The following is a 20,895-nucleotide window of genomic DNA, read 5'->3' as shown; positions in this document are numbered from 1 at the left end:
CTGGCCTGGTCCTCTATCTACTAGCACCAATTATCTGTTCTTCATTACAATTACTTTTCTTATAATGACTAATTAATGAAAACCTCCTAGGATGACATCTGGTAACAATCACTCATACAATGTGCAAGTATTAGCAGGTTAGGGGGCATGGTCTAGTAGCTTATAAATTGATGGGTGCTAGTGAATTAAGTTAAATTTTTTTCTTCTTCTTTTGCTAAGAATCTCTAAAATGTTTAGTGTATTAATTAGTGTGAGGATGAGAAGTTATGTTTGCACAGTTATTGCCAAAGCAGGATGAAGGGATGGGTGAAGTATCTGTTAAGATCATCTTGTAAGCCAAGGAACTGGCTAAAGAACAAAGTTCCTGATCAAGAGGATCCAGGCCTAAAACTGGCTAAAACCAGCTGGAGTCAAGGACAGGACACAAGGTTTTTGCAAGCATGCATGCTTCTAAACCTCATGCATATTAACTGGTACACCTGGAGTGTGGGATTAGTTGCTGTCTTTGAAAGTTGAGATTAATACTCTCAAACCTGCTTTGTCTGGGACCTCCCTGAGTGGGCACCTGTGTACTGATTCAATTTGTTTATTCCTTCTACCTTGACATTAGAAGGAGAAAGTAAGATCAAATCAGAAAGAATTGAGTGAATTCAAGGCTAGAAATCAAGTTAGTTCTGGATCTGGGTCATTACTATTGTGGTGGGTAACTATTAGTGGATAAATTAGACTAGGGAGGCAGTGAAGGGTGTTGCTAGCCAATGGCTGCTACAAACAGGATAGGCTGGGAAAATAGAATGGGCTGGGACATGCTGTTGGCAGAAAAAGGAAAAGTTTGTAAAATGAGAGGAGGGATTTGATGTACTTTTGTATCAGATGATATCGTCCCGATGGTTCTTTTACCAAGGCTTTGCAGTGGCTCACCTCCCTCTCAGTAACTAGCTCTAAATTCAGCACTATCACTGATGGATAAGAATCCTGGTTTGATAGATAGAGCAGGGGCAGCTAGGTGGTGCAGTGGATAGAGCACCAGCCCTGAATTCAGGAGGACCCGAGTTCAAATGTGGTCTCAGACACTTAATACTTCCTAGCTGTGTGACCCTGGGCAAGTCACTTAACCCCAGCCTCAGAAAAAGGGGGAAAAAAAAAAGATAGATAGAGCAGTATCAATCTTTATCACCCTAATAGTGGGCTCAGGAATTCTCACAGCTGTTGAATGTTGTATAATCCCTTGAATTAGAGGATTAGTTCAAAGACCTCCAGACACCGATTTACAAATGATAGGACCAGGTCTTATCAGAATAATGGTTGAAAGGGCACATGATCAATCTCTCAGTTATGCTAAAAACATTTGAAGAAGAAACACCGGAAATGTAAATCAAAATCTTATTAAAAGAGAAATGGGAAAAATTGTGAGGAGTAAGAGAAGTTAGCTTTCCACAGGTATGGTCTAACAAAATGAAGGGAGGGGTGAAGTAGCCTGTTAAGATATAGCCAACCAATTACCTTGTGAGTGAAGGAACTGGCTAAACTACAAAGTTCCTTATAAGGTCCTGGCCTAAAACTGGCTAAAACCAGCTTGGCTCCAGGATAGACCAGCTTTTTGGAAGCACCTTATGCTTAATGTACCTCATGCATATTAACTGACACACCCTGAGGGTAGAATTAGTTGCCATAGTCTTAGAAAATCTGTACTTTTAATTCAGGTCTTTTGACATAGGCCAGGATTTTCTCAATAACATCATAATGCTTCTTTGAACATGAGAAGCGACCTCGAAGGTTCCCATACCTCCCAGATTATGGTACAAGGGTCACAGACTCACTTAAGCAATGTCTTGAAGTCCAGCCAGCCATCCCGGCTATTCTCGGATACCAGAATTTTGGTTTTCAGCTGAGGGCAGTCAGATGCCACAGAGTCCACGGCCGGGGCCAAGGTTTCATTAGTCACAATGCCTTTGGCCTTTGATGATTGCAACCTGTAGAGGATGTCTTTGACTGTTAACTGGACTGTTCCTGGTAGGAAGACAAGTCCTGAGCAAAATAAACATTATAGGATTTTTAGATCTGGAAGATATTTTAGCCAACCCTTTCATTTTCAAATAGACCCAGAAGAAAGAAATGATCAATCCAATTTCACACAACGAGGAGACAGAGGAGAAATTGGAATATAGGGGATAAAATAGTGGACTTGGCTTCAGGAAGACCAAGATTTGGTTCATTTCGGATACTTGCAAAAGCATGTGACCTCTATCTCTCTGAAACTTAAATTTTCTCATATGCAAAATGGGGATTATGATGCCTGTAGTACCTACCTCACAAGATTCTGTGTGAGCTTTTAATGAGATAATGCATGTAAAGTACCCTATAAATGTCAGGTGTTATTAATCTAAGTCTATTCAACTTAGCCCCAGACTCTTTCCTCTAAGTTTTCCATTTCCTACTTTCTCTCAGGCCATGGCTTCCTGATTGAAAGCTTATGGACAGTTATTGTAGATACTAGATAAAAGTTGTTTGCTAGCAAGTTTCTCAGGCTTTTGGGATCATCTGGATTCATTTTCCTCTTCCTATTCAGAGCATGCAGCACAGTGTCTGGCATACAGTACATGCTTAATAAAATGTTTATTGATTGAATGATCATGTCCTGTTTTATGAAATAGGAAAATTTTGAAAACAAAACTTAAAAGATATAATCCTTGAAAGGGAAAGAGGCATAATGAAAAGAATACTAGATTTGGAGTCCTCTGTGACCTCAAATAAATCACCTCAAATCCCCATATCTAAGTTTTTTCATCTGTTAAAGGAGGGCATTTAATTAAACAGTTCCTTCTAGCTCTAACTCCCATGATTCAATGATACAAAATATTCGATGAACGCTATAGACAAGAATGGCTCTCAGAAGAGAAAGAAATCATGGTAACTTGGAGCAATGAGGAAGGACTTCTCAGAGGAGGTGGGTAGTGAACTGAGCATTAAAACTCTGAGAAGCAGAGAAGGGAACTGGACATGTTTAAGGACACTGGGCAGCCCAAAAATGATCATGCAGGAAATTAGTAAGAGATAAATTTGGAAAGATAGATTGAGATAGCAAAGAGGTTGTGATATGATGCAAAGAATGCTGGATTTGGAATCAAGGGCCTTGTTCAGATCCCGATTGTACATATACTTCATGAATTTGGCCAAATCATTTCACTTTCCAGTTTCTTTATAATTAATAATTTGCCATTTTTCTCATTTTGACTCTTCATGACTCTATTTGGGATTTTCTTGGCAAAGATACTGGAGTGATTTGCCATTTCCTTCTCCAGCTCATTTTAAAAGTGAGGAAACTGAGGCAAACCGGGTTAAGGGACTTGCTTAGGACCACACAACTAGTAAGTATTTGAGTCTAGATTTGAATTCAGAAAGATGAGTTTTCCTGACTCTGGACTCTGGCATTTTATGCATTATGGTGCCATCTAGCTGCCAAATGTAATCTTGTTCATCTGTCTCTTCATAACCCCATTTGAGGCCAAAACGACAGAAGCAGCAAATATAATTAAATAACCTGACTGAGATCACACATCTAGTAAGTGTCTGACAATTATTATCCAGCTCTTACTCCTTTATATTTAATAGTCTATAGATGAAAAAAATAACTTTAAAAAGAAGTAAATAACTTTATCTGAATAAAGATATTAGGATGTGAGCTCCCCTTCTGTAGGCTCCCTTAAAGCATCCTTAGTATAACTTGGTACAAGTTTGTGGAAGATAGGATAATGGAGATGATACATATCTCACTTCATTGCCACATGCTTTAATCTTCTTAGGTTTCTATATTTTGAAATCTTTTGGTTCCATGTAGCTTGCAGATTGAATATGGCTATTTGGGATTAGTAATCTATCAAATCACTAATGACTAGCTGTGTGACCCCTGATTAAGTCATTTATCCCTGTTTGCCTCAGTTTCCTCATCTAAAAATGAGTAAAAAAAGAAAATAAATAATTTTTGTTAAGAAAACTCCAGATAGAGTTGTGAAGAGTCAGACACAAACTGAAATGACTAAGCTATAGCAACAGCTTTTAGTACAGGGCTTTGTCACCTCTGCGTCCATGAAAGAGAGTGAACTTCTGATATATGTATGATTCACTGCTTTGACTTTAAGGATGACTATAACTTCTAGACTTTTATTTCCAATTGCTGTCAAGGGAAGCTAGAATTTCTAATATACTTTTTCTTTCTAATTTCTTTTCTTCATATTTCTTTTTTTGGTTGCTTTAATTGGACAAAATGGTGTTTAATATTTTTTGATTGAGCATCAATAATCCCCTGAGTCACTTCTACTATGATGGGGCTTGATGCCTGCACTTAGAGGTATTCCTGGTAGCTTCACCTCCACTCCTATGGCTTTTATTGTGATGATATATACTGTTGTGTTCTGGTTGTGAAAAGGTTTCAACTTTCTGTCAAATACTATGACACAATGCATTCACTAATGGGTATAGCTGATATTACCTTTTAAACATTAGTCTTCTTGAGGTAAAAGAGTCAGAGTAAATAATTCTCTGTCTCTGTTTCTCTTTTTCTCTCTCTCTCCCTTCCCCTTCCCTCTCTCCCTCTCCCTGTCTTCCTCTCCCTCTCCCCCTCCCTCTTTCCCCTCTCCTCTTTCCTTCTCTCTCTCTTCCTTTCCTCCTCCCTCTTTCTCTCTCCCCTTCTCTCTCTCCCTCTCCCTCTCCCCCTCCTTTTCTCTCTCCCTCTTCTTTTCTTCCTTTCCCTTTTTTCCTCTCCTTCTGCCTTTCCCCCTCCCTTCCCCTTTCCCTTTCCTCCTCTCCCTTCCTCCCTTTCTCCCTCCCCCATTCTCCCTCCTTCCCTCTCTTTCCCATCCCCATGTCTCCCTCTTCCCTTCTTTCTTTCCTTCTCCCTCTCCCTCTCCTTCCCCCTGACTCTCCTCAATCTGTTTGCTTCTCTCTGTTTCTCTTTTTGTGTGTCTCTGCCTTTCTGTCTCTGTCTCTCTGTCTCTGACTTTCATTGTCTCTGTCTCTCTCCTCAATCTGTTTGCCTCTCTCTTTTTGTCTCTCTCTCTCTCCCTCTCTCTGATTCTCTCTCTGTCTCTCCCTGTCTCTGTCTGTCCATCTGTCTGTCTCTGCCTTTTAGAGTGGTTAATATGAAATATATTTTGCTTTCTTAACAAAATCTGTTTGTAACAAGGCTTTTGTTTTTCTTCCATTCTGGTGGGGAGAGAAGGTGGATTTTTGGTGATTGAGAAAAGTTTTGGTGTAGAGTATTGGTTTACTGGTTATATTCATATTGTCAAGCTCTAAATGAGGTAGTATTTTTGCCCTTCATTATTCTGGAGTTAGCATATCCATTTAAAAAATCATTTGAGATTTCAGTACATTTTTATGATCTTTTTATTAGGTATATTTTCTGGAGTATGTATTAAGGTTTTCAGTGACTTGAGGTTCTTGTACTTTTCTCTCATAATATTTTAGTAATTATTCAATTTCACATCTTATTTCCCCTCATTTAAGATACAATTTATATTTTTAAAAGTGATTTTCCTACAATCATTAGCAATACATTGTTGGATGACCTGGGGCTAAGGGTGCTTATGATAAAGAGCATCATGAAATCTTTGCCTGTAATTGGTGAGATTTGTTTCCAGGGGACGAAACTGTCATCACTGACCTGTCCGCATACATCCCACTGACAACAGCCACAACTCAGGAATCCGGGGCAGAATAATAATTAGTCGATCTCCTTTCTGCAGGCCACAGTTCTCCGTTAAAACATTGGCTGTCTGGCGGGTCAAGTGACCCAGTTCCTGGAAGTTCCATTTTATTTCATCTCCTTTGTCATTCACCCACCATAGGGCAGGGAGTGGATCTCTTTTACCCTCCTGTGGTCAATACCATATTAATTAAAATAGGTATTTACAGACCCAGATTCCCATTGCCTCTTCCTGGTCTATTGCAATAGCTTTCTAATTGTTTTCCTTGTCTCCAATCCAGATTCCACTCAGTTACCAAACTTGATGCTCCTAATTTTAGCAAATATAGGTCTGACCATGTCATTCCTTTGATCAAAAAACAAAACAAAACAAAAAAACCAAACAAAAAATACAAAACAAAACAAAACCAACCAAACAAAAAAACCCAAAACTGCTTCTAGCACAAAGTATTAGGTCTTTTTGTATTCAGAGCACTTCATAACCTGCCTCTTTCTCATCTTTTTAATCTTCTTATACATTATTCCCACTTTACAATCCAATTATACTTTTCTTGATACATGACATTTCCTATTTCTGTGGTTTTGTCTTTGTAGTACCCCATGACTGGAATGCCCACTGTTTCTTCTCACCTTTGTTTTTTATTTTCTTTGAATTCCTTTAAGTTCCTGCTCCACTATCACCTTCTGTAGGAAATTTTTCTCCTTTGGCTATTTGTGCCTTCTCTGAAATAATTTCTCACCTACTTTGCCAGAATTTTATTTAGAATTTTTTTAATCAATAGGCATTAATTATATTGGTCTTTAGCTCTTTCTTTGATTTGGCCATTCATGGTTTAGAAATGAGGACTATATTTTTCTCAAAAATGGATTTTGTTAAAGTGATTTCTTTATTAATGTTAGGAATAACTTTTTGATATTGTTAAGTGTTCTTTAAAAGTTGTATAGAGTGCTTCTGAAAATCCAACTAGGCAGCACAGTGGAAGAACACTGGGCCTGGAGTCAGGAGTTAACCTTAATTAAAATCTGGCTTCAGATTTAAACTGGCTATGTGATTCTGGCCATGTCACTCCATTTACCTCAGTTTTCATTTCTGTAAAATAAGAATCATAATATCATCTATTATGGCTGTTGTGAGGATTAAATGAGGTAATTGGAAAGTGCTTTGCACAATGTCTGGAATATAGTGTGTACTATATAAATGCTAATTATTATAATCTTATACTCCTTATAATTCTTGAATGTTGAGAATATGAGTTTCTTGAAGGCAGCGATTATTTTTACCTTTTTCTATGTTTTTCCAATGTTGGATACAATGCTTGGTTTTTGTTCAGTCATTCTCAGTCATGTCTTCGTAACCCGATTTGAGATTTTCTTGACAGAGATACTGGAGTGGTTCTCCATTTCCTTCTCCAGCTCATTTTACAGATGAGGAACTGAGGTAAGCAGAGGTAAATAGCTAAGGCCAGTTCTGACCTTAAGGAGATGAGTCTTCTTGACTTTAGGCCTAATTCTCTAGGCCACTAATGCTTAGCACAATGCTTAACAAATTATTTTTGGTCATTTGAAAAAATAATCAATTTGTTAAGTTTATTGGCTTAAAAAATAAGGACTTTTAGAACAGAATATTTTGTGGATCAGGAAAAATTTTAGAACATTGGCTTTGGATCTGTGAAAAATTACCTACTTCTGCCCTTTACATTTTTTTTTTTTTTGCATTAGGCTGGTAGTCTCAGGAAGGTTGGTACCATGCCTCTTGTGTTTGTTCAATATAGTTAGTATCAGTTATTTTTCAATTGTTTAGTCTCATTCAACTCTACAATCAGTACCTAGTCATGCTTAATAGAATGGATGGAAAAAGTCACACAATGAAGCCAGTTAGACTCACCATTCCAGAACAGAGTGAACATGTCAAAACTGGAATTTACCATTAAACTGGACAGAGTCTTCCTAGATCAGAAGCTAGGATATATCCTTCTGGACACAATTGGTAAGGACTAAGATCATTTTGATTAGCTCTAATTTCTTCCCCTCACACCTCCACCCCACCCCTGAAATTCCCCATTACCTTTTCTATACGTGCCCAGTAATCCATCACATCACTGGCAAAATTAAACTCTTTGGGGATTTCATAATCTCCCCATTTCCTTGAAAAAGTTCGGGCAAGGAGGTGCCTGGGATGAGGGCCAAGGGAACCATAGACTGGCCAGGAAACACAAAGTCCTCGAAGCACTTGGCATCTCATTAAAAACTGCATGACCAGGAGAGCTTTAGAGATCAGGAGTCAAGAATAGGAAGCTCATTCCTTAAGGACAGGACCACTTTATCTGCCACAGAAGGAAACAACTATCAGGTCAATTATTTCTTAGAAATACAGAAATACTGGTTCAAGTATTAATGAATCTGAGTTACTTATTGTAAAGGGCTGAAACTCTTGAGTCAATGCACTGAGTCGGACAATAGAGCACCTGAGGCTAATTACCTCAATACTCTATAAGAATATGCTTGGAAAATTGCCCTTCCTATTATCCTGTGCTGGCCCAATCGTTTGGTGTATACAGAGAATTGTGGGAGGGACTAGGAGGTGAAGTGAGACTAGCCAGACTCAGTCTGGGTGGGAAACGAAGAGGTGAGGTCGAGGACATCCCCTTGACTTCTATCGCTAAAGACCAAGAATAAAGACTTTTGCTGATCTTGACACTGGCTGATTCTAAGGTATCCAGGGTGCTAACTCGGTCATCACATTTATAAAACATAAATCCTTAATTTAAGAAACCTGTCAGGAAAATTGACTATATTTATCCCAAATGGGAATGCCTACAAGGGCATTATATATAGGAAGGAAAATTTTCTCAGTGGTACCTGCACAGTTTCTGAGGATAAGAAACTGACATTGGACTCAGAAAAGAACTAGAGGATCCTAGGTTTTTACATGTACTCCTTTACATGTAAGGGAGTATTGGGAGATAAGAATGTGTGTTTGTATTGTAAACAAGCTCCACAATTGGGTGTTGGGGAAGTGAGATGTGATCAGTTTTCTCACTTTCCAAATGATTGATCAGGATCCCTTCAATTCAGGCCCTGATATCTCCTTTCCCCCTTTTCCATATCCAAAGCCTGGATCCCTACTTTGGAGGTAATTGATTTATACTATTTTTTGAGATTTTTCTTTATCTAATTTTAGACAAACTAATAATGGTTGTCCATCTTTTCAAAGCTTCGAGGAAGTCCAATAAATTTCTGTAGAGAAGATGGTAGAGTGGGTCAGAAAATTCCAAGCTCTTCAAATTTCCCCCACAAACAAGACAAAATTGTACCTTAATATGAACATAAAGCAATTAACAACAAATGGGAGTTAGGGCAGAGTAGTGGTCCCTTGGGACAATTGGAGATGAACAAAAGAAAGATACCAGGATAGAGGGTTAGCTCTTGTGAAGTGTAAACACCTCCAGGCTAATTTCCCTGAAACAGCAGTCAGGGAGCTCTGGTTATCAGTGTTGGGAGATAGCCCCAGTGTAGGAACTTGAATGTTCCAGACAATGTAGGGAGTGAGGGGTTTGAGTCTGGGAATACTGAGAAAAACTCTGCTTACGAAGAACACCAGATCCAGTTGGGTTGCCAGAACCAAGATCCTAGGTGAGAAGGAATTGACAGTAAGTGTAGGATCAGTGGAGCAGGGATGTGGCTAGCTACAGGCACTTACAGGAGGATGGAGTTGTAAGTTTGAGATTTGGGGTGTGGACTGAAAGAGAACCTAAGGCCAGAAGTACAGATGAATGGTGATTACACTGAGAAGTTCTTCTGAAAAGAAAAATGAGCAGGCAAAGGAGAAAGAACCCAAATATAGAAAATTACAAGGGGAAGAGGAAAAATGGGTTCATTTTCAGGGGAGGATACTGAAGTAAAAAAAAAAAAAAAAGCTTCTCCTACCCCAAAGAATAATGTCAAATGGTCACTTGCCCAAAAAGAATTCATAAAAGAACTAAAAAAAAAAAAAAGACTTTAGCAATCAAGCGAGATAGAGTGAGGAAAAACTAAAAAAAAAAAAAAAAAAAAAAAAGAACAATCCAAGAAGAACAAGATTATGAAAAGAAAGACAGCTACTGGAAAAGAGATCTATCTAAATAAATCTAAAGGAAGAAAAATGCCTCTTTGAAAATTAGAATTGGGCAAGAGGAAGGCAATAAGTCATGAGTCCAAGAAATAATAAAACAAAATATAAAGAAAGAAAAAAAATAGAGGAAAATGCCATATCTCACAAGAAAAACAATAGATCTGGAGGACAGATCAAGAGAAAACATAAGAATGATTGTTCTACCTGAAAGCTATGAACAAAAAAGAATCGATATAATAATACAAATAATTTAAGAAAATTGTCCTGAAGTATTAGAACAAGAAATGAAAGTAGAAATAGAAAAAAAAATCTATCAATCACTACTTGAAAAAGATCCTTTGATAAAAATGTATAGGAACATCATTGCTAAATTTCAAAAACCTTTAGATCAAAGAGAACATTTTATTAGCAACAACAACAAAAACAATTCAAATACACTGGGAGACACAGTTAGAATCTATCAAGATTTATCAGTGGCTATAGTAAAAGATTGCAGATCTTGGAATACTATATATATCAAGGATCAAAAGAACTGGGGTTGTGTTAAAAATATCACAATCAGCAAAATTAACCATAATTCTGAATGAAATAAAAATAGGCATTCAATAAAATAAGAAGGGGAGGAAATAGAATAAGATAGAGTATAGAAAGCTGTGTAAGTTAATGGGAATAATATAAAGAGGGAGGGAAGAGGAAATGTTAAGAGAAGAATCTTGGTTGGGGGAGTTAAGAAACATCAAGGCAAGCTAGCAGGTAGAAATAAAGTATAAGAGGCAGCAGGGATAAGGAATTAGATACATACAAATACAAAAATAATGATTAAGAGTATAATTTATTAGGAAAAAAAGCAAGGGTAGTAATCATTGATCTCAGGAAAAGTTAAAGTTAAATAATTCAATCAACAGAGAAACATAAGGTAACTACATTATATGTCATATTAATATCGTTTTAGATTATTCAAAAAGAGTAGACTATATGGTTGAATATTGTGGCATAGGAAATAAGAAGTTGGTGAATATAGAAAAATATGGAAAGTCTTGAACTTAAGAAGTTGATATCCATTTTCAGAAAAAGAGGATATAATACAATTTTACAAAGATATATATATATATATGTATATATGTACATATTTGTATATGATTATAGGTATCTATGTATGTATATCTATATATATATAGTTGTATGTGTATATGTGTGTATAGATAACACACATATGTGTACTTAAATATATCTGTACTTAATTATAGTCTGCTTGGGGGAGATGAAGGTGAGAAATGAGGAAAAAAGAATAAATAAAAAGTGCACAGCAGAGAATAAAGAAAACCTACAAGGAAGAAAAAAAAAGAGATGTACAGTTCTGAATGCAATATGTTTATATTGTTATATTTGTTTTCTTTAAATGGAAATTTATTGTTACATATTGTGAATTATCTCATGTTCTGCTGTGTACATGACATTTTTTTCTGTTTTTTTTCCTATTTTCTTTTTAAGTTTTAATTAAATACATATATTTAAAAAAATATCCCAGTACCAAGATGCTCTTTGCTTCTGATTGATTTTAGCCTTTTTGTCACAGTTTAAGGAGATGTCAGCAAAAACCCATTATAAATTTTGTCTAAAGTAGATTGTGGGAGACTGAAAAATCTAGAAAGCAGCACTATTAAGAGTGTTTTGGTTTTTTGGAATGGCAGATGGAAATCTCAGATTGCTGGAAGAATCCCCAAAGCCTCTATGTATTCCTTGTAGACTATTCCCTATCTATATTCTTTTGATTCTAGTCTAAATACCCCTAATTAGAAGTCAAGATGGTGGAGAAAAGCCAGGAAATTGCCCGAGCTCTCCTTAGTTTCCCTCAGGAAAAAAATATTAACTCAAAGCTCTAAATGGGTTCTGGAATGACAAAATCCACAAAAAACAGAGTGAAAGAATTTTCCATTTTAAGATAACTTAGAATGACTTCAGAAAAGATCTGTTTCATGTTGGTAGAAGGGAAGCACAGTCCAAAGTAGCAGTGCCCCAGCAAGCCAACAGGATGCTTGTAGCTACAGCAGAAATCATCAGCAATTCTGGCTCAGCAGGCCAGTGGCACAGCAGGTGAGCCATGAAGTCTCAAGCCCCAGCACAGAAGGCAAATTGCCAATCCCAGGACCCAAGCAACAATAGTCACCGGCCAACCCAGCAAAATAAATGAGTCAGAAACATTAATACTAAATATATATGCGCCAATTGGTATAGCATCCAGATTTTTAGAGAAGTTAAGTGAATTACAGAAAGAAGTAAACAACAAAATTATACTGGAGGGAGGACCTCAACCTTCCCTTCCTAGAATTAGACAAATCTAACCACAAAATAAACAAGAAAAAAAATTAAGGAGATGAATAGAATTTCAAAAAAGTTAGATCTGACAGACCTCTAGAGGAAACCAAAAGGGGATAATTATGCATAAAGACATAAGAACCTCACAATCAAATGCAGAAAGGCAAAAATATTAATGCATCTTTTGCACATCATGATGTAATAAAAATACATATAATAGAGGACCACGGGAAAATAGATTAAAAATTAATTTGAAGCTAAATAATCTAATTCTAAACAATGAATGGGTCAAATTACAAGTCATAGAAGCAACCAATAATTTCATCCAAGAGAAAAAAAATGAGACAACATACCAAAATTTATGGGATACAGCCAAAGCAATATTTAGGGGAGATTTTATATTACTAGATGTTTACATAAATAAAACTGAGTAAGGAGAGATTGATGAATTAAGCATGTAACTAAAAAAAGCTAGAAAAAGAAGAAATTAAAAATCCTCAATTAAGTACCAAATAAAAAATTTTTTGAAAATCAAAGGGAGATTGATTAAATTGAAAATAAGAGAACTATGAACTAATAAAGGAAACCAAAAAACCCCAATAAAATAGATAAGCCTTTGGTTAATTTGATTAGGAAAAAAGAAAGAAGAAAAGCAAATTATCAGCATCAAAAATAAAAGGACACACAACCAATGAAGAGAAAATTAAAGCAATAATAAGGAACTTTTTCCCCCTACTGAATTCCAATAAATATGATAACCTAAGTGAAATGGATATTTACAAAAATCTCAAATTAATACAAGAGGAAATAAACTTAGCTTCATTTCAGAAAATAAATTGAACATATCAATGAACTTCCCAAGAAAAAAATCTTTAGGGCCAGATTGATTTTCAAGTGAATTTTACCAAATATTTAAAGAACCATTAACTTCAATGCTACATAAACTATTTGAAAAAAAAAAAAAAAAAAAAAAAAAAAAAAAAAAAAAAAAACAACAGGCAAAGAAAGAGTCTTACCGAATTCTTTTTATAACAAAAATATGATGCTGATACCTAAACCAGAAAGAAAATTAAAGACCAATTTCTCTAATAAATATTGATGCAAAAAATCAAATAACATATTAGCAAAGAGATTACAGCAATTTATTTTTAGGATAATACACTATGACCAGGAGGATTTATACCAGGAATGCAGGGCTGGTTCAATATTAGGAATGCTGTTGCCATAATAGATCATATCAATAACAAAACTATAAGAAACCACATGATTATCTCAATGGAGGCAAAAAAACATTTGATAAAATACGCACTATTTCTATTAAAAATGCTAAAGAATATAGGAATAAATGGGGTTTTCTTTAAAATGCTAAGTAGTATCTTTCTAAAACCTCAGCAAGAATGATATATAATGGGGATGATTTAGAAGCTTTTCCAGAAAGATCAGAGTGAAATATTGATGTCTATTATCACCACTATTATTCAATATTGTACTAAAAATGTTAATGATAAAAGAAGAAAAATAAACAGAAGAAATTAGAATAGGCAATGAAGAAACAAAATTATTCCTCTTTGCAGATGATATGATGGATGGCATTCTTAGGGAATCTTAGAAAATCAACTAAAATCATTTGGAATAACATAATTACAGGATGTAAAATAGACCCACACAAATCACTGGCATTTCTAAATATTTTATCTATAAAGCTCAGCAGCAATAAATGAAAGAGAAATTCAACTTAAAGTGACTGTAGACAATATAAAATACTTGAGAGTCCACTTGCTAAAACAAACCCAGAAACTACATGAACAGAATTCCAAAACACTTTTCACACAAATTAAGTCATATCTAAATAATTGGAAAAATATCAATTGCTCATGGGTAGGCAGAGTTAATATAATAAAAATGACATTTCTACCTAAATTAATTTACTGATTGAGTGCCATAACAAACTGCCAAAAGTTTTTTTTTATAGAACAAGAAAGATTTATAACAAAATTTGCCTGGAAGAATAAAGAGAATATCAAGGGAATTAATGAAGAAAATTGCAAAGAAAAGTGGATTGGCTGTACCAGATCCTAAACTGTATTGCAAAGCATCAATCATCAAAACTATTTGATATTGGCTAGGAAATAGAGTAGTGGGTCAATGGAATAGGTTAAGTACATTAGACACAGTAGTAAATAACTATGGTAATTTGCTTTTTTTTAAAAATAAGATTTATAAAAAATATTTTGTATAAGATTTATATAAGATTTTATAAGATTTTTAAAATAAGATTTCAGCTTCTAGGATAATAACTCACTATTTGATGAAAACTTCTGGGAAAAGTAGGAAAACAGTATAACAGAAACTAAACATAGACCAACATCTCATATGATATACCAAAATAGCATCAAAATGTCTATGTGATTTGGACATAAAGGGTGATACCATAAGCAAATTAGGAGAGCAAGGAATACTTGTCAAATCTATGGAGATAGGAAGAACTTATGACTAAACAGGGGAAAGAGAATATTATTAAGTGAAAAAATTAATATTTTTTGATTATGTTAAATTAAAAAGGTTTTGCACAAAGCCAATGCTACCAAGAGTAGAAGGGAAACAGAAAGCCAAGAAACAATTTTTACAGGTAGTATTCCTGATAAAGGCCTCATTTTAAAAATATATAGAGAATTGAGTTAAATTTATAAGAATATAAGTCGTTCCCCCAATTGATAAATGGTCAGATATGAACAATTTTCAGATAAAAAAATTAAAGCCATTTCTAGTCATATAAAATGCTTTAAATTACTATTGATTAAAGAAATGCAAATTAAGACAACTCTGAAGTATCATTTCTTACTTCTCAGATTAGCTAAGATGACAGAAAAGGAAAATGACAAATGTTGGAAAAGATATGGTAAAATTGGAACTTTAATACATTGTTGATAGAGTTGTGAACTGATCCAATCATTCTGGATAGCTAACTGGAACTATGCCTAAATGGCTATAAAACTATGCATACCTTTTGTCCTAGCAATACTACTTCTAAGATTTATCCCAAAGATATCATAAAAAAGGGAAAAGGCTACAAAAATATTTATAGAATCTCTTTGAGTAATGACAAAGAATTGGAAATTGAGGGGATGACCATTTACTGGAGAATATAGAACAAATTGTAGTATAAGAATATAAAGACATAATATTTGTGCTATAAGAAATAAGGATTAAGTTGATTTCAGAAAAACTTGGGAAAACTTATATGAATTGTTGTTAAGTGAAATGAAATAGAACCAGGAGAACATTTAACAGCAATATTATGTAATGATCCTATATGAGCTTTTCTCATTAATGCAATGATCTAAGATAATTCCAAGGGACTTGTAATGGAAAATGCTGTCCACATACAGAGAAAGGACAATAGAACCTAAATGCAGATCAAAGTATACTCGTTTTTTTCTTTTTTTGTGTTTTTTTCCTTTTGTTTAGATTCTTTTTTTTCTCTACAACATGACTAATTTGTAAATATGTTTAATATGATTATATATGCTTAACCTATATCAGATTGTTTGCCATCTTGGAGAGGGGAGAAGGAAGGAAAGGAAGGAGAAAAAATTTGGCACTCAAAATTTTATAAAAGTGATTGTTGAAATCTATCTTTACATGCAAGTGGAAAAACTAAAATACTACTAAACAGAAAAATATTTATGCAATTGAAATTATTATAACTAATTACTTAATTATGAGCATATTATCTCTATGTTCAGCCTAGGCACTCTCAAAAGGATATCAGTTTATAAAACTACAATCATAGTCTAATTAATCAATATTCTGCTAGATTTTTACATATAGAGACAATATTATCTTCTACTGGAAATTTCAAAAATTTGACAGCATGATTTATACATTTGTGGTCAACTTTGATCATTTGCATGAAATGAGTTTTTCTTCCTCCATTCCAGTCACCTGTGCCTCTTATATAGAGATAATATGTTTGTATTTTCTTAGGCAAGTCTTTTTTTATTTTCCAAAAAAAATTTCAAATGTTTAAAAATTTTCAATAATATTTTATTTTCCCCAAACATATGTAAAGATAGTTTTCAACATTCATTTTTATATGACTTTGTGTTCCAAGTTTTTATATCTTTCTCCTTTACTTCCCCCTCCTCAAGAGAGAAAATAATCTGATATAGGTTAAATATGTGCAATTCTTTTAAACATATTTCCTTATTTGCCATGTTATACTAGAAAATCAGACCAAAAGGGAAAAAAACCCAAACAAAACAAACAAACAACAAAAAGTGAAAATATTATGCTTCTTAAAAACTCATATTGAGTTTTCATAGTACTCTCTGTTATGCGAATGACATTTTCCATATTAAGTCTAAAGGAATTGTTTTGTATCACCACAATGCTGAGAAGAATCAAGTTCAGGTAAGTCAATTTTCCTAATAGAATTCCATATTCAGTGAATACCTTCATTTACAGATGTTTATAATAGAATCACAGGACCCTCATTAATGAGAGGATGACATATAAATGAATGACCTTTGTATTTAAGTCCATTCCCATGTAACTCCTAATAACTCTATTTTCTTAATATTATTTTACATTATTTCTTTACTCTATTTCCCAGTCAACCTGGATTTTGAATTCATCTCCCTCCTTTAAGCATTTACAGAAGCCTGGTCCCTATTCCTGTGTTCATCTTGCCTTTCTGAATACTTACCTTAATCATAAAGCTCAACTCAGGAGTTGCCTTCTCCCTCTGCCATTGATGCACTCTACCCTTCTCAATTTTCTTCTTTTCTATTCTTATTTGAATATGCTGCATCCTTCTTGTATAATGGAAAGTCTTGAGATCAGGCAATGTTAAATTTTTGACTTATACCCCAGGCTATACAGTGTGCTGTATCTAGTAGACATTAAATATTTGTTGAATTGAATTGGACTCAGTTATAAAGGTTATAAAGTTATAAAGAAATGTGGCCCCAAACTCTATTCCATATACATATGAATGGAATGCTCTGGAAGTTAGTATTCCCTTCCCATTTGATCCTCAGCAAAAAAGAAATAATTTAGAGGAGGGGCTCAGAAGACTAGAGAGACAGTCTGGTATAGTGGTTTGACTTCTAAACCTGGAGACAAGAAGACTTGGTTCAAATACTGCTGGGGACACTTATTGGCTGTATGTCCCTGGGTCACTGTTTAGTGTAACATTTGGGGAGGAGGCTTGGACTAGATGTCCTCTAAGATCCCCCTAAATCTATTAACAACTACAAACAATAGTAAATCTGTTTTACCCTAAACTTCATAAACTTGGGTTGATTCAAATACTCTTTCTTAAAATAATCTCCTTTATTCCTCATTCACCCTGGACAAGAATTAACTTCACTTAATAGTCTTTCTTGACACTAGGATAAGAAATGGGGATATTGCTGCTCTTCTGCTCCTGATTTGCTGATACTGCTCGTCTGGTTGTCTCACTTGCAAAGACCCTAAAGAAAAAAATACCTTTGGCCAGTGGTTGAGAATATCTCAGAAGATTCCAGGAGGTTCTTAGTAACCCTGGAGAGCAAGGAAGCCTTAGTGATAGATGGGACTTCTAGGGGTGATCAGCTGGCAGGATTCTGTGGAAATATTTGGGAAATAGAACTTTTATTTGGGGAAGAAAAGGTGGGGGAAGGGATAAGAGGATGGTTCACCTATTCTTAGTTAACTATTAAATATAACAGTGCCAAAGTACGAAATGCCAAAGAAAACACTAGTGAAGAAACAATCCATTGCTAAGATAAAATGAGGTAGAATAATATAATTTAATCTGAAAATTCAGCCAGCTTTTCCTGCATATTTTTCTTCTTTCTCTCTGGTGCCCTTTTAGGTCAAAGAAGCTTTGGATCATAAACCTAAAACAAAAAAGGATTTTAGGGCAGATCCAACCCCTTCATTTTATATTGAGATTAGAGCCCTGAGAGATTAAGGGTTTGGCTTAAGGTTTCCCAGGTGAGATGCATAAAAGAGAGTATTTGAACCCATATGGTTCCAAAGCCATTATTTCTCTTTCCTAATTGTCCCTTTGATTTATCACAAGAGGCATCACTACAATACTCCTAGAATTCTTGATATCACTATGCATGTATTTATAAGTCCATCTCCAGAAAAAGTTGGTTGATTTTTTAACATGTGAAGAAAGAGGAATTTTCATGTTAGCTTATAAAGCATTCTTCTTGGGTAAACGTTGCTCAATTTGGGACTGGACCCAGGAAGGGTTATATTGGTCATGGGAAGTTTTCCAAAGGAACTGGAAGGGCAGAACCAAGAGTAACCCGAGTAAGACCTGAGTAAGAGAAAAGCCACAGATATGGAGAAGGCTGGCTTCAGGACTCAGACTCTGCTTTAGAAGAAAAAGGAACCCTGGCTGCCTTTTACTGGAAAATGACTATGCTTCAGTATAATTGTTATCATACTGCTTGCCTACTTAATGAATAGGGAAGGGGCTGGAAAGAGGGAGAGAATCTAAAACTCAAAATTAAAAAAAAACATTAAAATTATGAATAAATAATTTTAATATTAATAGTAAACAAGTGCTCTTTTATTTAGTAATAACCAAATAAAGAACATTTTAAAATCCTTTTCTAAGAATGGCGAGAAAACTCCAGAAAAATTTTTCTGTCTCTACTAGTCTCCCTATGATATACTTTGAAATTTAATTTTTTTTCTTAAACCTAGGCAATCAATAAGACAATAAAACAAGCTTTGGTGTATAGCATTTGTGGGTTTTTGTGACATAAATGCTCAGAATGAAAATTTAACTATTGAGTTTCAGGAGCTAGTTCTACCTGATGTCAACATACCTCTAGCTAATTAAATGTAATTTTTTAGTGGTTGCCAAATGTATGGACACAACTCTTGTTAACAGAAGCAATTTTTAAACTCCAGGTAAGAGGTAGATGTATGATTTGGCAAAGGTCCTGCTGATACTAAGTGGCAGAATTGGGGGTCTGAATTCAAATTCTGTGACTCCAAGTTCAGCAATTTATGTATTGTGCCCTATTATCTTCCTGGTGTTTTTGAAATTTTCTTTGATTAGAACTCATCTGACATTAAATTAATTCCCTTTAATACTGTCCTTTGGACACAATCCAGCTGGGTAGCACTCTGGATATAACTCTAGGTTTGGAGTTAGAAATATCTGAGCCTGGGAGCATATAGAGCACCAGCCCTGAAGTCAGGAGGACCTGAGTTCAAATCTGAATTCAGATACTTAATACTTCTTAGTTGTGTAACTCTAGGCAAGTCACTTAACCCCAATTGCCTCAGCAAAAAAAAAATTTTCAAAACATATGCAAGGATAATTTTTCAACATTGACCCTTGAAAAATCTTGTGTTCCAATTTCTCATTTAAAAACATCCCCCTTCCTCTCATCCTCTCCTCTAGATGGTAAGTAATCCAATATATGTTGAACATGGTAAAATATATGTAATTTGAATATAGGCATATATATTTATACAGTTATCTTGCTGCACAAGAAAAATCTGGTCAAAAAGGAAGAAAAATGAAATTCAAGCAAACAACAACCAAAAAAAGGGAAAATGCTATGTTATGATCCACAGTCATTTCCCACAGTCCTCTATCTGGGGGGCTCTCTTTATCATAAGATCATTGGAATTGGCCTAAATCATCTTATTGTTGAGAAGAGCCCCATCCATCAGATTTGATCATCATATAATCTTGCTGTTGCCAGGTACAATGATCTCCTGGTTCTGCTCATTTCACTTAGCATCAGTTCCTGTAAGTCTCTCTAGGCATTTCTGAAATCAGCCTGCTGATTGTTTCTTAGAAAACAATAATAATATTTCATAACATTCATATACCATAACTTATTCAGCCATTCTTCAACTGATGGGCATCTATTCAATTAATTAAAGTTAGACTTTTCTTTCCTACATAGGAGGGGTGATACCCATATTATAGAGAAATTAAAAGGAACTTACATTGAGGGAGGGTATGGATGTGAGATGATTATACTTGAAGGATCTCCTCCTACCCCCCTCAAAAAATGAAGGGATGAAAAAAAGAAGGGAGAAGGCAGAGGTAGAATGAGGAAAAGTTTCTCAAATGAAAGGGGCCATACAAGAAAGAACTTTTATAACTTTTAGAGAGAAATATGAGGGTAATGCATTATTGATGGAGTTGTAAACTGATATTCTGAAGAGTAATTTGAAGCCATGCCTAAAGGGCTATCAAACTGTTTATAGCCATGTAGTGAATTGGAGAATGACTGAATAAATTATAGTATATGAATGTTATGGAATGTTAAGGGACATGTCAATTCTCTGAGAGGCTCCAGAGCTGTTGATTACAACATCTGAAGCAGTTTCAGGGCAGCCTTTGCTGAAACAGGTGTTATGGACTGAGAATGAGATAAATTGGAGGCAGAGGGAAGAGGAGAGGGGTCAGACAATGAAAAGGCCTCTCAGTCAGAGAGGTCAAAGAAAAGCAACTGCCTCTCAGTCTCCTTGTATCATCTTCTCACAAGAGGAGATCCATTCTGGGTTGGATCTCCAGCAGCCACTGTCGGGTGGCTCCCGTGTATTCTAACAGCTCCCATATTCCATCAATGGAATATTATTGTTCTGCAAGTAATGACCAGCAGGATGATTTCAGAGAGGCCTGGAGAGACTTATATGAACTGATGTTAAGTGAAATCAGCAGAACCAGGAGATCATTATGCATGGCAACAGCAAGATTATATGATGATCAATTCTGATGGACTTGGCTCTT

General features: G+C 35.1%; 1 protein-coding gene across 1 annotated transcript in view; it reads right to left on the bottom strand.

The window, feature by feature from the left end:
* Window positions 1–17,742, bottom strand: part of LOC141550372 (acyl-coenzyme A synthetase ACSM1, mitochondrial-like) — a 64,791-nt gene extending 47,049 nt beyond the window's left edge. The window contains exons 1-4 of the mRNA XM_074280951.1: window positions 17,625–17,742; window positions 7,770–8,028; window positions 5,663–5,873; window positions 1,821–2,028 (exon numbers count right to left, since the gene is read on the bottom strand). Coding sequence (XP_074137052.1) covers window positions 1,821–2,028; window positions 5,663–5,873; window positions 7,770–7,958 — 608 coding nt within the window. The 5' untranslated portion in view covers window positions 7,959–8,028; window positions 17,625–17,742. The remainder of the gene's footprint in view (window positions 1–1,820; window positions 2,029–5,662; window positions 5,874–7,769; window positions 8,029–17,624) is intronic.
* Between the last annotated feature and the right edge of the window lie 3,153 nt (window positions 17,743–20,895).

This window comes from Sminthopsis crassicaudata, chromosome 1 (assembly GCF_048593235.1).
Source record: "Sminthopsis crassicaudata isolate SCR6 chromosome 1, ASM4859323v1, whole genome shotgun sequence".
Lineage (NCBI taxonomy): Eukaryota > Metazoa > Chordata > Mammalia > Dasyuromorphia > Dasyuridae > Sminthopsis > Sminthopsis crassicaudata.
Note: the sequence above shows the minus strand (reverse complement) of the source record. Positions and strands in the feature narration are given on the sequence as shown.